The sequence below is a fragment of the Micromesistius poutassou genome, assembly GCF_964030765.1.
Source record: "Micromesistius poutassou genome assembly, chromosome: 11".
NCBI lineage: Eukaryota > Metazoa > Chordata > Actinopteri > Gadiformes > Gadidae > Micromesistius > Micromesistius poutassou.
In genome coordinates, this window is record NC_140281.1 from 16,793,447 (window position 1) to 16,810,266 (window position 16,820).

The window sequence follows — 16,820 nt, forward strand, 5'->3', positions numbered from 1 at the left end:
ATTGGTTCTCAAATGGTGGGTCAGGATCTACGAGTGTGTTGTAACAGGGGACCAAGTGGGTCAAATGATGTCTTGTCTGTTTTGTTTCATCATTAATACGTTTAATGACGTTTTAAGAATAATATAATAATTATAATAATACACAGTATTGGGAAATGTACAAAATGAGTTTGGTCCTGGGCCAAGTCCTCCACAGCGTCACGGCATGAAAAGTTTGGGGATCCCTGGCTGGAGACCATGTGGCACGCCGGAAAAAGACGCACCACTCACACACATGTTTCCCTCAGATTTACCCGGACGAGGGCCACTTCCTTCCCGGGGACGCCACGCGGCTGCACCTCAGCCAATCCCTGGTCAACTTTTTCGAGGAGTGCTTCAGGCTACCGGACAAGCTGTTCGAAGAGACCTTGGAGGAGGAGGAGGAGGAGAGCGAAGACGAGGGTTAGCCCTGCCCGCACTCCTCCTCTTTGGTCCCCCCCCACCCCTCGACATCACCACACACGACTCCCAGACCAACCTCCACATCACGCAAACCAGTTGCAACACCCTCTCCCCCAAACCCTCGCCCCCTTCATCCTGCTCTGCTCCTTCCTGTCACCTTGTCCCTCCTCAGACTGCCAGTTACAGCAGCAGACGGCCAATTACACCAACGTCCACCCTCCGTCGTTCCCCTCGCTCTCCATCTCTCTCTCTCTCTCTCTCTCTCTCTCTCTCTTTAATAGCACTGCACAGACTTCCAGAAAACAACCCCCCCCCAATCCACCAACGAATCTCGACCCATGGTGGATTCAGCTGAATACAGTTACACTTAAGTTCCAGATGAGTTAGCATCTTTCGGCCTCCGCTTGTCTGATTCACACAATCGGGATGAAGACCACCGCATCAACTCACTTGAGAGAGAGAAAGAGAGAGAGAGAGAGAGAGAGATCAGTTTCCGCTCAGTCAGGACTTCGGTCTGATGGCTAAACTAAAGAAATTAACTTTAAACTTTTCGAGCACAAACTTTGTCAATATGGATCCTCTATTTGAGCAAAGATAAGGAAACTGATTGACACGTCCAGTGGTGGAACTGGAAAACCTTGCTATTTTTAAAGTTGTCAAGAACTTTGATGTCGGACTGTGGTTATGTCTCTTGTTCTTACGGTATGTAAATTAGCACACTGACAAACAAAAAAAAAATACTTGGCTTTTTTTCCTTTTTGGTATACCGATGTTTCCACTCCATGTTCGTATAACTGCGTAGTTTCGTTATTGTGTTTCAGTGTTGACGGAAATGCCAACTGTCAAAAAAAAAAGTTTGGGAGTAAAAAAAACAATAAGATCAGTCCAAAGTTTCAATCACGTTTCTGAGGTTGTTATTTTATGAATCATTTCATGGGCGTTTTAAACCGCTTTTACTTTGGTTTGTTGGTGTCAACAAAGCATGAACTTTTTGTTTTGTAGGTCACTGTGCCTTACTTTTGAAACAGTTTCCCTCCGAGAAACATGCAAACACATTTTCTTTCTAGGTTCAGAAGGTCATCGCTGGAGCATATTTCATCAGCCATTCCATACAAGAAGTTCCTAGTTCCTTGTTAAGTGTGTGGCGCAAGCCAGTGGTTCCCAAACTATGTATACCACACAGTTATGTTTGGTTTTCATAACTGTTCTTAAGTTATGTAAATGTAAGAAATATATTTTGAAACGTTTTCCAAGAATAATGTATGAAATATGAGGGAGGGCAGGGGGGGGGCTGAAAATTATCCTGTGCTATCAACGACAAACACGTAAAGGAACTACTGCTATATTCCCACAATCTCTTTCATTGTGGGCCTGTTAGCTGCAACGCTACACAAACACATAGCATATCTGCATGCATTGTTGTCCTTAACAAATGGGTACAATATTGATTACAAGTCATGCATATCCACCACGTATAGAAGCTACATATTAAGTTCCCCTTAAGGCTGAGTCACACGATCTGGCCCAACTCACCACGGAGAATCAGTTGAGCCCAGACACTAGCATTAACACTACATATAAGATAGCCCATTGTGTATAAAGAGGAGGGGGTTGACAGTTGGACAAGAAATATAATGGCCATCATACAAAATGGTGTTTGCTTACTTTTTATATGTGTATATAAATGTTTTTGGGGTCTTTGTTTTTTAAATTTTTATTTGAATGCTTCTTTCCATTGTTTTCGCTGCATGTGTAAAGCAGTCAACTGCAGTAACATCGTTGGTCGCCTATGTTTCCAAACTTTCCATGTAGACATTTTGACATCTTGAATGTGCCCCTGCCCCCTCCCTGGTAGTACCATGATTTGAGGTCCCCACTTTCATCTGCTTGATGTGTAAATGTTACTCAAATATTTTATTCTAGAAAAAGAAAAGAACTGAAAAAACTGGTGTCCATGGAGTGTTATTTGTGCATACGGCATTTTGGGGACGTTTACGCTTTCAGTGCCGTCTCCCAGAACGCAGACCCTTGGCCTAACTGAGGAAATGAGACTCTGGAGATGTGAACCACGTCTGTTTCTTTTGGACTCTCTCGTGTCGCCGGCGGAAGGACTTTTAATAGACGCTCTTTGTGGCGTTCAAACAAGACAGCGGGGATGGAAGAACGGCAGAAATGCAGCATGAAGGTCAATGTTAGAATAAAAGGAAAAAAATATTTTATCATCGTTCATTCTGTTCAGACTGCTCTGTTTGGTGCCTTTCCCGCGGGCACTGCCCCGCACCGCTGAAGAGAAGCCACAACCGGTCGTGAAGTTTGTTTTTATAAGAAGCAGGCATGTAAGTATCTAAAAAATTATTTGTATTTATTTAGATCCCATCTGGCACATTCTGGTCTGTTCGGGTGGTGTACATATCAGCTAACTATCAAGTCATTTAGCAGACTCTTTCATCCAAAGTGGATTGAGATGTTCACGTCAATAAAAAGCAGGTAGGGGTCGCCATCTTGCTTCAGGAAGCCCACGGGTCGGGCCAACAGAACTGTGGGATCAAACCCGGAACCTTTCTGCTGGGGGTGAGGGAGGCCCAGGCCACCACACCATCCTATACCCAGATATGTACATATATCTTAGAAGAAGTAAAGTTGCTCAAAGGAAGAGCCATTAGCCTTGGTGTACAGGGGGGTGTAGTTGTATATCAGGGCATCACGCTCCTCCACCTCGCTGGCGAACTTGTGGAAACTCTTCTTTGCTGTAAAAAACAAACAAAACAAGAAAGAGAACATTTCAGATTTCACTGATTACTGGTCTGATCATTGGTCAGTTTATATAATGGGAGGAAACAAAATGGACATGTCTCTCTTTCTTCAAGACAATTACGAAGACCCTACAGTACCATAGTTCCTGGAATATAGATGACTGCTTATGTCTTTCGTTTTGTTGACAAATGAAAACTCAAATCATATGGGAGGAGAACGGAGATAGCGATCAAAGGTTAATTCATGTTTTCAAAGCAGTTAATTTTTATGACTCATTCCATGGATGTGGAGAACCGTTGGGACTTTGCTTGGTGCCTGACAGCTGATCAAGGTAAACTGAGTTCCTCAGGCCTTCATTAGCACGACGCGCTCATCGAGCGAGTAAACGCAAAATGGTTGCTTGTTCTGACCTTCGTTGACAAAGAAGTCGGCCATGACAAAGGTGGTTTTGATGGCGTTTGGCGAGTGGGGGATGTAGTCCCGGGTCCACTCAAAGGCGTTCTTCTCAGGGTGCCACTGGGTTGCATAGATCGGGTAGTCGTACGCTGCCGAAGAGGCAAAGAGATAAGTACGTTTAGCGCACAGGAAGCATTCAAATATGCTTAAAAATTAAGGCTAATTTTCAGGTCTTTGTTTTCGCAGATGGGGCACGTGACTGTGTTTTTACCTTCCATAGTTGACACAAATTCTGTTTGCTCGTCGCTGTTGGTTGAGAGAACTCTGTAAAATTTGCTCAGCTCAGGGTTATTTCTGAAGGTCTGAAACAGACAGAATTCAACTGCTTTATGAGACGGGGCAGACAAACTTAACGCTAAAATTAAAAAAAACTTTTCGGTTTTTCCTTTAATTAATCATTCGGTCTCACAGACAAAATGAAACCATAATCTTTCAACATTTGGCTTAAATATTCGGTTTGAACTGCAACATTCAGACTCCATGAGGTATACACCTCTAACCGTTGTAGTTTGGCTGTACTGATCACTGACATTCTACTATTTAATTCATTGAGAAGACAAAATGCTGTGAATTATTGTTGAATACACGTCATAGCAATAAGCAGGTAGGGTTTAGGGCATGGTGCTCAGGAAGGTCTGCAGGCTAGGCTGCGGACACTGGGTTTCGAACCCCCATCCTCTGGCTGAAGGCTAAAACCCACCAGTGCCGCAGTGCCGCGGCGTGTCAATGACACACATCAAGTGCCGCCCCTAGCACCAATAGGAAGCATCGTGCTGCAGTGTCCACAGGAAGACCCAGGCATGCAAACTTGTCAACTTTCAACTTTAAAAAAGCACCTTTTCAGGGGCAGCGACGCTGGGCAATAGGACAGTGGCGTGAAGGGTCGCGGGATGGCACGCTGACGAGTGCTGCCACACGTCTAGCCGCCGGTGTGGGGGTTATTATTGAAAATAGTAGGGACGGCGGTTTTGACATGCGCCATCCGCCAGCGCTGTATTTTAGGCTTCAGTCTCCATGTCAGGATTCGACTCCTACCTCTGTTGCAAGGCTCATTCTGTGAGAGTTCTCTGTTAGCGCTTCAGAGGCCAGAGCTTTTAGAAGATCTGCTGGGAAGCCGCTGAACAGCTTGCTGACCCTGGATTCTGTAGTGGAGAAGCAGCTATACTTTAGAATCGTATATATTATAGTGATAAATTAATGTATTCACGATGACAAAGTGCAAGCCTCATTGAGGGTAATTATTTCAAGCTGAATACAGATACATGTCATTAGAAAGCAAGTAGGGGTTAGGTTAGGCTATGTTCATGTCGGCTACAGACATTGGGAATTGAACCCAGAACCTTATAATTATGTTATATTGACTAATAACCACAATCATTTTTTGTTTAGTTCTCATATACACTCTAAGTGATACTCATCACCATGTGTATATAATAAAATAGAAAATAATTTGACTTAATTGTCCAGCCTGGGCCAAATTCTAGCCTAACCTCACAAATCACAAATCACATTTAACGAGAAACTGGAAGCCCTGCTGGTTCCTTGGGGTTGTTTGAATGGGGGAGGGGGAGCCTACCGTTGGTGAAGACCAGGGGTAAAGCCACGCCACTGGTGTTGGTGGCAGAGAGGAGAAGCTTCCCGCTGGTCAGGAAGGTGAGCTCCTCCAAGCCCAGACACGTGCCCCACACGGGGAAGTAGTCTCCTCTGGAGTTGGCCTGAAAGGCAACACATTTGCATCATAGAACATTGTACATCATAGGCCCCACTATGTAATTCAACGGTGCACCAACCACGCAGGCATACTGCGCCTCGTGGTGAATCACAGGTTTAGATCCCGACCTGCAGCCCTACGCTACAGGGCATTCCCTCTGTCTTTCAACCCACTTTACGGTCTCTCTTCCCTAGCCTGTTCCTGTCGTGACACAGAAAGGGGCTTTAAGGGAAGTATGTTATTTTTATATGCATTTATTATAACTTATTAACTAATTAAAATATCAAAGCAGTCAAGTCCATTTTATTTGTATAGCTTTTAATCAGAGTTGCAGGCTCAAAGGGCATTACAAGCCTGTTACACCCAGGGCATTACAGGCCATATATTTATGACACACCCTAACCCTAGCCCCACAATGGGCAAGAAAAAAGTCCCTTGAGTGGGGGATCCCTCTTTCCAGGGATGGTTAGGGGTGCAAAGGGTGCCATAATTGACCTACATAGTATTTGTATGTAGCACATATCTAAATAGATAGCACAGTGACAGCATGCCTTTGTACTTTGAGTAGAGTACCTCGATCGCCAGCTGATAGAAGATCTTTGCGGCCCTTGCATAACCTGATGTAATAAGATTGGCCCCGCCGCCTGGGAAAAGTATGCTGTCAAAGTTAGAAGTACAGATTTGTTAGTTTTATATATTTTTGATTATATATATATTTAGATTCATTTGAAATAGCCTCAACCTAAGGGTTACAGCTCATATTATAATGTGCTCCATCATGTTGGTGTATTATTCACATTTAAGTCTTCCACTAAACGTGTTACTTAACCTAGGCCTAAATAACAGCTGGGTGAAGACATAAGTAAGTACTCTATTCAATAGGCATGTACCCACCCATTCAGGGAATTGAAGAGACTGTTATACTGCTCGAATGTCTGGTTGATCCTATTGGGGGGAAAGGCTTGAGTTTTAAAGTTCAACCGGTTTGTTTGTTTGTTTGTTTGCTATGAACGTGGGAACCTGACACGGACCACTCACCTCACAGGGACCACTCTGGCTCCTGCTGACTCCAGATACTTCACGTAGGAGGCGGCGATATAAGACGTGACGTTTGGCGGGGCTGAATAGGACTCCTGAGCCAATATACCTGGAGACACAACTTCCAATGTATTTCTATACTGCTTTTCAATCCGCGAATTAAGCTAATAACGACTATTATGATCTTGTAGTTTGATGGACGACAAACACCATTCATAGGTCTACTTCTCATAAGGACTACATTAAAGCCCTATTCCTTACCGATCACTGGAGCGTCGTTTCTCTTGAGGGAAAGTCCAGATACGGACCCGACCGTAACGCAGAAAAGCAACACGAAGATGTCGACCGTAACGCAGAAAAACAACACGGGCATGTTTGGTTTTGCGACTATGTGAGCAATTATGCCACGCAGACCCTTACCGTCCATGAGTAGTCTATCTTACTCCATATCGGCGACCCGCTGTTGCCGCGATGTGGCGCAACCCCCGATCGACTTCCGGCAACAAGATCATGTGATTCTTGGCTCCGTCATATCTAGGTGTGGGTTAGTTAAAGGACAATTCCGGTATTTTGAACATTGAGCCGCCTTTCTGGGATGTCTAGGATGAAATAGAGTGGTTGACACCGACATTTTGACTATAAGTCCTGTCTCGGGTATTTGGCTTATTTCGAATCGCCCCTGCCTGCTTCAGAATGGCTGGCGAGAAAATGTCAGAAATGTGCAACTCCACGAGTGGTAAGTGGTGTTCGTTGATGTTCCAAATCAAGTATTGTAGCGAAATACAGTTTCTGTCGTGTTTTATTCCACATTTATCGAATTTTGTAAATCCTATTGATTTCTGTTGGAAGACTCATTGCTCGTACATTTGGATGTAGTCTTTTCGCTAGGTTCTCGTCTCAACAGTAGGGCTAGGACCGAGCAAAAAGACTAAAACCACACGTAAACAGCCCCCCTGTCTGTTTCCGGAAACTGTATTTCGCTACGATACTTGTGCCGCCTTCAAAACAGCTCGGAGGTTCGGAATCTCTTACGTGTCTTTACGTAAACCTTCCCTTCTTCCGAAATAATGGTGTGTTCCAGATGCCTCGGACACCAGCCTTCCGAGTGCCAAGTCGGGAAATCTCCCAGCTTTCTTGCGGAATTTCTCAGAGGCACGCCCCCTTCTGGTCGGGCCCCCTCGGAATTCTGAGAGTAGACCGAGCTCAGTGACAACGCTCTCAACAAAAATGGCTGCGCCCGTGAAGACATTTATTAGGGACCGAGCAGGACACTGCAAGGTCCCTATTGTTTTTGCTTCAACCAAAATTTTCCCATTTTTTTCCTCCCTCTTCGACTGCATTTCCCCCCCTGAACATATACGAAAACTCATTTTTATTTGGCACATTTGTGGGGACTGCTGTAAAATTTGATATTCTATGTGTCAAATTCAGGTTGGCCCAAAGGTGGCGCTATACCAACTGGCCAAAATGTCAAACTTTACACAAGCATATCTCGTCACCGGTTTGACCTACACTCATGAAACTTTGGTCATACATGCACATCCTCATGCTGAACAAATTTGGCTCAAGTGCCCTACCACTTCCGGGTGGTCAGATTTCCCGCCATTTTGAATTTAGTTAAAAACAGTAAATTGCCTAAGGATCCCACATTTTTTTTAAGGATTAGTCTGTACAATAAAGTTTAACGCACCCATGAGCCATTGAGTTCTAAAAGTGGTGTGGCTTAAAACGCCAAAATAGTTAATTGCTCATATCAACATCAAGTTGGACTCTTATGATGTTGACCCCACAACAAAAGTTGTTCAGAATCAAATTCTGAACAAGATAAAGTCAACATATTTTCAAATGGGGCGTGGCATTGAAATGGGCGTGGCCTGTCACTAAAATCGCCACAGTTCATAGATGCAATGTTTGATTGAGACCAAAGTTACAACTGTTCAAGTAAAATGAAGTCGATTGGCAAAACAACATGGCCGCCATAGGCTAAAATTCGTCACATTTTTACAAACTTCCACTCTGCGGAGACCGTAATAGTTATGACTATGAAATTCACAGGACACGTGTAGACTGGTGTCTGTAGCTCACATACCAAAATTTGTGTTTGTCATGTTTGTAGCGCCCCCTACAGGAACTTTAAAAAGCAGCCCCTGCGCCACGTTTCACCAATATATATGAAACTCGGTAGGCACGTACAACATGACAATACCTACAGAAAAGCCTCTTGGACCCATGCCCCAAAACCCACCGGAAGTCGGCTGTTTTCTTTTTAAATTTGCACTTTTACCGGCAAATTTCACTTTTTTACCGGCAAATTTCACTTTTTCGCCTTGTATTTGAACGAACTCCTCCTAGGGAATTTATCGGACCTGCTTCACAATTGGTCAGTACAGTCATGAAATGGAGCTGAACCAACGCCGTGTTATTTGTGACTGTACGTTGAAGGGCGTGTCCGTGGCGTGCCGTCAAAGTTGGCCATTTTGAATGGAATTTTTTCACTTTTTCGCCTTGTATTTCAACAAATTTTCCTAGGGAATGTATTTTCCTAGGGAATGTATCTCATCTGCTTCTACAGATTACATGAATTCGCTAAAAATTAAAATTAAAACTGCGCGCAGTGATGAACGGGACCTCGTGGCAGCGCACATGTTACGAGGTCCCGTTCATCACTGCGCGCAGTTTTAAAAAAGCGCACGTTACGAGGTCCCGTTCATCACTGCGCGCAGTTTTAAAAAAGCGCACATGTTACGAGGTCCCGTTCATCACTGCACGGTTTTAAAAAAGCGCACGTTACGAGGTCCCGTTCATCACTGCGCGCAGTTTTAATTTTCTTTGTATTTGTACCACGTTGGTCATTTAAATGCTCTTACACACTTGATTACATTGCTACTTTATTCCGGTCACCAATGTATGCATTGCATGGTCTTGCTGTGCGTGAAGTACAATGTAAAGTTGTGTTGTCCGTTTTCGAGCTGGTTTGCTAAAGAGGCTAATGTAGCTAACAATAACAATAACAATGACTAGCCAATGAAATGACACGATCACAAAGACGAACAGGAACGCTATAATTGCTATGAAACAGGAAACACAAGAAACTCGGAAGGCTGGTGTCCGAGGCATCTGGAACACACCATAAGGACAGTTTTGGTCATGCCCGTCACCAGCCATTCTTAAGTAGTGATGGCTTGATCGTGAACGAATCAGTTTGAACGAACGACTCTTTAACATGAACGAACCGACCTGATTCCCCATTTCAGTTTGTATCGTTTGTATCGTTCGTTCTCCGAGACTCGACTCCCAGCTCCACCCACTAGTCGCTGAGTTGCGCTGACTCGCGAATCGCCGTTCGTTCACTGACTGTGTTTAGCGGTGAAGACTCGAGGACTGAGAAGTCACGAGAGCCAGCCGAGCAGCAACATCCTGATTCCGACCATGAAGCACTCCTCAGTTAAAAGTTTCACCACTTTATGTTGAGAATTAGTATTGAGAATGAGAACGAGGAGAACGAGGAGCTGAGTCTGACCGACTCAGCTGAGAACTGTGCATTCGTGATTCGTTTGAACGAGAACGAGGGAGGACCTGAGTCTGACCGACTCAGTGGCCGTGTCCCAATTCAGGGGCTGCATCCTTCGAAGGACGCATTTGAAGACCGCTTACGTCACAGCGGCGCGTCAAGTGCTGTCCCATTTCGAAGGGTCCTTCAAATGCGGCCGAGATATGCAGCCTTCGTTTCCCGGATTTGAAGGACCCACCGGGTGGGTCCTTCACGGCCCAACATATCCCAAGATTCATTGCGCGTTGGATTTTTCAGAAATGGCGCGGAGAGAGCGGAAGCGGAAGCTGCAGCGAATACATATTTAATGACAAAACTATGTAAAAACATTTTTTTTAATATAAAAGTAAGGGTTAGGGTTTGGGACCATTTTAAATATGTAACTTTATTGTCACAGTTCAATGACATTAACGCTAGACATATAACGTTAAACGAATTGACATTAAGCCAACGTCCTCTCTTCCTCTTCACCCGGCGGTGAATCTTCTCTCACTCCTCCAATTAAAGATAAAACATAACAAATAAAATTATGATTTCTGGCTCCATATTTCTCCTCCGCTGTCTGGTTTGAACCGCAGCTGTCAGGGTTGCTAGGAGACAAGCGCGGCCATTGTCCGCGGCCGCGTCTGCGTCCTTCGAAGGATGCAGCCCCTGAATTGGGACATGGCCACTGAGAACCATGATTCACCGTTACCGGAAATGCAAACGAACAAACGACTATTCTTGCCGAACTGACCGACGCAAACTGATTCATTCAAACAAATCATGAAATCCACCACTATTCTGAAGCAGGCAGGGGCGATTCGAAATGAGCCAAATACCCGAGACAGGACTTATAGTTAAAATGTCGTTTGTCAACCACTCTATTTCATCCTAGACAAACCAGAAAGGGGGCTCAATGTTCAAAATACCGGAATTGTCCTAGTTTTAGACTATTGAAATGGAATTTTAATTATGTTGTTGTTTAAGCCATTTGTAATCTTTAGACTGGCGACTTAAATTAAAGTCTTTCAATCATTGCATATTAAGAATTTTGTAGAATTTTAATATAATAGCATATATCATGGGCATAATAAAATATGTCAGTAAAATACGATCATATTTGTTAATGCAGTTATGAAACTTCTGCTAAACTTTAAGCAAAAGTTTCATATGCAAGATCAGACAACTTAGATGTTATGTTCCATTCTAAAACAAACTTCTGCAGTGTAATAAACATTAGTTACTTTTTCATTCATTAAAAGTTAGTCTGATGTAACCATGTTTAAAAGTGTTAAAACAAAGTAATTTAGATTCCATTGGTATTGAAATCACTCAATGGACAATAGCGTGTAAATACTTCCAGATCCATAAGGTCCTCTTGCATCGGCCTCAAGACCAAGACAACGATTCTTTCTCTTTATCTAACATTCCCACTGTCTTTCTTGTTTCCCTCTTTTCCATCTGAATTGTACAGCTGGCACCGGTCATCACCTTGAAACCAGTGCCAGCAGATTGGGTCATCTTCTGTGATTTTTTTGTCTACTCTCGATGTTTTGGTGTACCTGCTGGGTTGGGTTGGTGTGAGTGTGCGTTTGCGTGTGTGTATGTGCGCACGGGTATGTTTAACCTGCACCACTGGCACTAATGGTGCATGTAGAAGTCAGCCCATTTGTTTAGATGGAGAACCTTCCTAGCTGGATACAAGAAATACAACAAACAACCACATGGTGATTTTAGTTTTTATCATTGCTTAATTTATGAAAGAGTTTTCATCTATAATGGTTACATCTGGCAGGGCACTATGTGGCTCAGATGGGGGTGTATAATAGGCCTGCATGTAGATCTTAAGGGAAATAGTATTTTTGCTCAAACACAGAACCTTCGGGAGAGGAGTATTCGGGACTATAGTTGTATATCAGTCTGCTTTCCTCTTCTGTCTTGTTGGTGAACTTGTGGAAATTCTTCCTCGCTGTATAAAGACAAACGAGATAAGAAAAGTAAAAGGCTTTTGAGATCACTCAATGGTTATAATGGGAATGGGTTCTTTGACACAATTAGGCTGGGACAGACTTTAAAAAGGTGAGGTCTTGCTCTAGTCTTATAGTCCCATATTTAGAATATACCATACAACTGTATATACAGAGTGTTGACAGGAAGTCCACCTATCAAAAGTAAACAAACGTTTTCTCATGCTTTTGTAAACAAACATTACCCTGTTCAAGTTACTGTTCCTTAGTTTAAGCTTCATTCAAAATAACATGATGCTGCCTTCAAAAGGATGGACACCAAGTTTTGTTTCAATTGAGCAACCCTAAAAGCAAAATGGCGGCTTGTTCTGACCCTCGTTGACAAAGAAGTCGGCCATGAAGAAGGTGGTTTTGATGGCAGCTGGTGAGTGGGGGATGTAGTCCCGGGTCCACTCGAAGGCGTTCTTCTCAGGGTGCCAAAGGGTTCCGTAGATGGGGTAGTTGTACGCTGGTGTGAGGAGAAGAGATGAATACTTATGAGGCTGTTTGGGTCATTGTTTTCGTGGGTCACGTGACTGTGGTGCTTACCTTCCATAGTTGACACAAATTCAGTTGTTTCGTCACTGTTTACAGAGAGAACTTTGTAAAACATGTTCAGCTCTGTGGAATTTTCAAAGACCTGAAACAGCAGTCGCAAACAATGAGCTTTTGTAAAGCTTTATGGAGACTGACTTGGCGAATAACGGCACACATTTATATACAGAACAACAAAATACATCACTATTTACTATTGAAATTAAACAAGAAAGAAAACTTGCTTGTAACCCAAAATATGTGGACCATGGTAATGAATCGGCTGTATTGTTTCCCAAGAAACAAGTTTAGGCTGTACACTCTATGGAGCAATAGTATTTTAACTGGTTATCACAGAGGTCTTAAGTAACAGATTAACGTAGAGGATTCTGGATGAAAAATAAGGAGGAGAATTAAGTTATCTCAATGAGATCACCTTGTTTAATCAAAGGTTGAATAAAATGCATTATATGTGTAAAGATGGTGACAGGGCCTACATCAGACGTGACGCTCCACTTGTGGACGTGGGCGGATATCGGCTCGGTGGCCATCGCATCCAAAAGTTCTGGTGGGAACCCTCCGAACATCCTGCTCTGCTGAGGATCTGTAGGTCAGCCGTTATAACACCCAAATGACACTGTGATCCACAGTGAAAGGGCATTTCAAGCAAATATAATGCAAGGTCATAATAAACATATATAGGAAATACGTCATGTGTGGTGATGACAGTAGAGAGAATAAATGAATGTAACAACAATAACAGCTATTTAGGATAAATGGTATCTGACTGCAGTGCAGACACACATATTGTGGTTGTTGGTACACAGTGGTTGTTTTGAAACCGTGAAGTTTGTACCGTTGGTGAAGACCATGGGTAAAGGTATTCCTCTGGTGTTGGTGAGAGAGAGGAGCAGCCTCCCGCTGGTCAGGTAGGTGAGCTCTTCAAAGCCCAGACATGTGCCCCATATGGGGAAATAGTCCCCTCTGATGTTGGCCTGAAAGGGAAAACGTATACAGGAATGGCTATCTACGGCCATCTTGGCTCTAAAGCAAGCTGGATGGGGGAACTTGATGGTGAATTCTGCATTGCATTCGGTACTCAGACAAAAACAAAACACAATTTGTGAAATGTAATGTTTTTTTAACATGTTACAACCGTCCCTTGATTGCCAGTAGTCAAGGTGAATGTAGCAAAATAGTGCATTGTTGTTGTATTGCATTGTACTTTGTACTTTGAGTTGTATTGAGTTTTGTACCTCAATAGCCAGCTGGTAGAATATCTTTGCAGACCTAGCATAACCCGATGTGATAAGGTTGGACGCGCCACCTGGGAAAATGACTCTGTCAACAAGTACAGTTACAGTTAATAAACAATTATTTTGGTGTAAGATACTCAAATACCTATTCTCAAACAGTCACAATCCAAGAAGTGTTTGATTTTCTTCTGTTTTTAGATAATTGACGGTACTTTTTCATGCTCAGATGCAAGACCGAAACGCTTTGGATAATCCACTCTTTCATGTTGGTGTATAACATTACATTTAGGTGTTCAGCAAACCATGTAACTTAACCCCTCTAGGCGTTGTTAACAGCTGGGTTGGGATTAAGACACAATGACTTTGTTTACCCATTCAGGGAGTTGAAGAGGCTTGTATAATGCTCCAATGACTGGTTGATCCTGTGGCAGAAAAAAGGTTGAGCTTAATCAGATTTTATGTTTTTTACAGACAATTCTACAAAAATGGGGTAAATTGCAGTCCACCGCTAAAAAACTTTTCTCATATAGACAGTGAAAGTTCTGCATGGTCCAGATGGGAATTGAACCCCTAACCCTGGCAGTAAATGAATTAGAAAGATAAGAACACTTGCATTGTCTTAGTCTGTTCAGTTAATGTTGTTCTTGATTATGGTTTACATGTAGGCCATGTTCAGAGAAAAACAACAACATTTCAACCAAAACACAGTGGTGACAGTGGTGTCAAAATGACACCAACATTCTCACTCATAAATCAAAATTATACCATAGAAATGGTGTAGTGTACCTGTGACTCTCCAGCTCACTGATTTGATGTTGTACATTTTCAAAATATGAACTGTACCTACTACTTACATTTTATAGGCCTATGGTCCAAAAAAAAACATAATGAAGGACTTTCTCTAAAATATTTATAGTTAGAAAGAAAAGACTGGTGAACTATTCCTACCAGTGTTTATATGAGGGATAATCCACGACTATCAAAAGATAATGCACACCTCCCTCAAAATTGTCACTGGCCGTGGTAGTCTACAACAGATGGGGTGCATCCAACCCCCATGGCATCGTGCCAAGTCGTCTCCTTGAATTCAGTTTAAATCTAGTTCACTGCTTTCTTTTTGAAAAGAACCAAACACTTACGTGATGGGGACAACTCTTCCTCCTGCGGACTCCACGTATTTAACGTAAGAGGCGGCGAGATAACTCGTCATGTTTGGCGGGAGTCTACGGGTCTCCTGAGACAGTATACCTTGAGAAGAAGGGACATTAATTTATTAAATATATTAATTAACACTTTTTCACAACACTTTTATTTTGGTATAGCCTACTAATAGAACGACTTATATTTAGTTTCTTACCGATGATCGGAGCATCATTTCTCACGACGAGGGAATGCGCAGGTAGACCTGCGGACAAGACGCAGAGAAGCAGCACCAACATGTTAAGTGGAGGGCAGTGATATCCCGCCGAGCCGCTTCAGGACCCGTTACTCAGCCTGCTCGGGGAGAAAGGGCTCAAATTCCGTCAGCAGCCAATCCGGATGTAAGGACCGTGCTCGCCCCCCCCCCCCCCAGTCAACATTTACACCCGCGGACCCTGCTATAATGGTGCGTTCCAGAGCCCATCCAAACCAGTGGGATGTGGGACTTATCCTACCTGAACTGTACTAGCTCCTACTTCAAAGCGTTCCAGGCTTTGAAGTAGGATGTAAGCAGAAAACATGGACGACCGCCGCGCTAAGCTGATACTCGCTTTGTTTTTGTAGAGGCATTTTGACTGTTAGCAATTAAGTGTACTTCATACACAAACGAGATGGAAGAGGCCAAACGACGGATGAGGTAATTATGCACTGTAGCCTTCCTCATTGCAATTTTTTTTTTTTAAGTCTAAAAACATCTAAAGAAAAATATGTCTATCCATTTGGCTAGGGTACGTGTTGGCTTCTTAAGCCCAGTTCAGACCAAAGATTCGCAACGCAACGACTTGCAACGAGACGGTTTTAGAACGTCGCAGGGGAAAAGTTGCAGCAGTGTGAACTGGTCGTCGCAAGGAGTCGCCAAAGATTGAACATGTCAAATCGCCAGGTCCAGTTTTAGAACGCAACGATGTGGCTATTTATCTTCAGCCAATCAGGACACAGCACAGAACAATTTAGGCTTATTTAGCCCCCCCCCCCCGACAATCGCGTCGCCCCCCCAACAATTCAATATGGACCCCCCTATAAAGCCTCGGCCACCCTCGTGCCACCCCTTGAAAAAAAGTCTGGCTCCGCCACTGGATGCTAACGCCTAACGGTATTATATTTTGTTCCAGAACAACGATTGTAGATAATGTTAGGCTTGAGCTGATTCATTGACATTATTTTAACGGGACCACCGTTACCGTTACACGTTAGCCGTTGTTATGGTTACATGCTGCCAGTCCGACGTTCCCATTCCGACAGTCCTGTGCACGTATGCAAATTAGCCATGTGCGCCAAACAGAAGAAGGGCCCTATCTTGCGCCCGGCGCAATTGACTTTCTACACCGACGCATGTGTCGCTAGTTTGCACCCGGCGCAAAGCTGATTTTTATGGCAAGCCGAGTGTGCCACAATTCGACTTCAATGAAACGCGTGCTGAAACGCCAGCACTCGTGCCAGAACGCGTTCCGGTTTTCCAGCACGCGTGCCAGAACGCGTTCCGGTTTTCCAGAACGCGTTCCGGCGTTTCAGCACGCGTGCCCAGAACGCGTTCTATGGCAAGCCGAGTGTGCCACAATTCGACTTCAATGAAACGCGTGCTGAAACGCCAGCACGCGTGCCAGAACGCGTTCCGGTTTTCCAGAACGCGTTCCGGCGTTTCAGCACGCGTGCTCAGAACGCGTTCCGGTTTTCCAGAACGCGTTCCGGCGTTTCAGCCCGCGTGCCCAGAACGCGTTCCGGTGTTTCAGCACGCGTTCTGGGCACGCGTTCTGTTAATGCGTTAATGAGCTCCTCCCCTCAATTTTATCAGCCAATAGATTTGAACCGTTTTCACCCAATCATATGCTAGGGCAAACACACAGACAACATCGGTCGAGTCCAGAGATCGCAAATCTTTCCTGTTGCAACGT

General features: G+C 43.8%; 3 protein-coding genes across 3 annotated transcripts in view; 1 reads left to right on the plus strand and 2 right to left on the minus strand.

Moving 5' to 3' along the window:
- LOC311355487 (A-type potassium channel modulatory protein DPP6-like) overlaps nt 1-841 on the plus strand; it is a gene marked incomplete at its 5' end in the record, with an annotated part of 125,358 nt that extends 124,517 nt beyond the window's left edge. Inside the window, one exon of the mRNA XM_084475241.1 lies at nt 288-841. Coding sequence (XP_084331367.1) covers nt 288-446 — 159 coding nt within the window. The 3' untranslated portion in view covers nt 447-841. The remainder of the gene's footprint in view (nt 1-287) is intronic.
- Nucleotides 842-2,782: 1,941 nt separating this feature from the next.
- Nucleotides 2,783-6,883, minus strand: LOC311355518 (gamma-glutamyl hydrolase-like). Its single transcript, XM_084475277.1, has 9 exons — nt 6,662-6,883; nt 6,401-6,509; nt 6,257-6,307; nt 5,936-6,020; nt 5,228-5,366; nt 4,687-4,793; nt 3,863-3,953; nt 3,606-3,740; nt 2,783-3,188 (listed from the first exon to the last, which is right to left on the minus strand). Exons 1-9 carry the CDS (start codon nt 6,825-6,827, stop codon nt 3,067-3,069), a joined length of 1,005 nt encoding a protein of 334 aa, XP_084331403.1. The 5' UTR covers nt 6,828-6,883; the 3' UTR covers nt 2,783-3,066.
- A 4,775-nt stretch (nt 6,884-11,658) lies between these two features.
- On the minus strand, nt 11,659-15,222 carry LOC311355766 (gamma-glutamyl hydrolase-like). The gene is made up of 9 exons (XM_084475585.1): nt 15,086-15,222; nt 14,868-14,976; nt 14,100-14,150; nt 13,729-13,813; nt 13,329-13,467; nt 12,970-13,076; nt 12,488-12,578; nt 12,273-12,407; nt 11,659-11,901 (listed from the first exon to the last, which is right to left on the minus strand). The coding sequence occupies exons 1-9, from the start codon at nt 15,165-15,167 to the stop codon at nt 11,777-11,779; spliced, it is 924 nt and encodes a 307-aa protein (XP_084331711.1). The 5' UTR covers nt 15,168-15,222; the 3' UTR covers nt 11,659-11,776.
- Nucleotides 15,223-16,820: the final 1,598 nt, after the last annotated feature.

What these genes read in the sequence shown, in the direction of transcription:
- LOC311355518 (XM_084475277.1), bottom strand. Translation starts at nt 6,827, where the DNA reads ATGGACGGTAAGGGTCTGCGTGGCATAATTGCTCACATAGTCGCAAAA. An exon ending in TCTATCAGCTGGCGATCGAG is followed by an intron (nt 5,367 to 5,935) that starts GTACTCTACTCA and finishes GTTGCCTTTCAG; the next exon opens with GCCAACTCCAGAGGAGACTA. An exon ending in GAATGAGCCTTGCAACAGAG is followed by an intron (nt 3,954 to 4,686) that starts GTAGGAGTCGAA and finishes TGTCTGTTTCAG; the next exon opens with ACCTTCAGAAATAACCCTGA.
- LOC311355766 (XM_084475585.1), bottom strand. Translation starts at nt 15,167, where the DNA reads ATGTTGGTGCTGCTTCTCTGCGTCTTGTCCGCAGGTCTACCTGCGCAT. An exon ending in GGAAGAGTTGTCCCCATCAC is followed by an intron (nt 14,151 to 14,867) that starts GTAAGTGTTTGG and finishes TTTCTGCCACAG; the next exon opens with GATCAACCAGTCATTGGAGC. An exon ending in ATTTGTGTCAACTATGGAAG is followed by an intron (nt 12,408 to 12,487) that starts GTAAGCACCACA and finishes TCCTCACACCAG; the next exon opens with CGTACAACTACCCCATCTAC.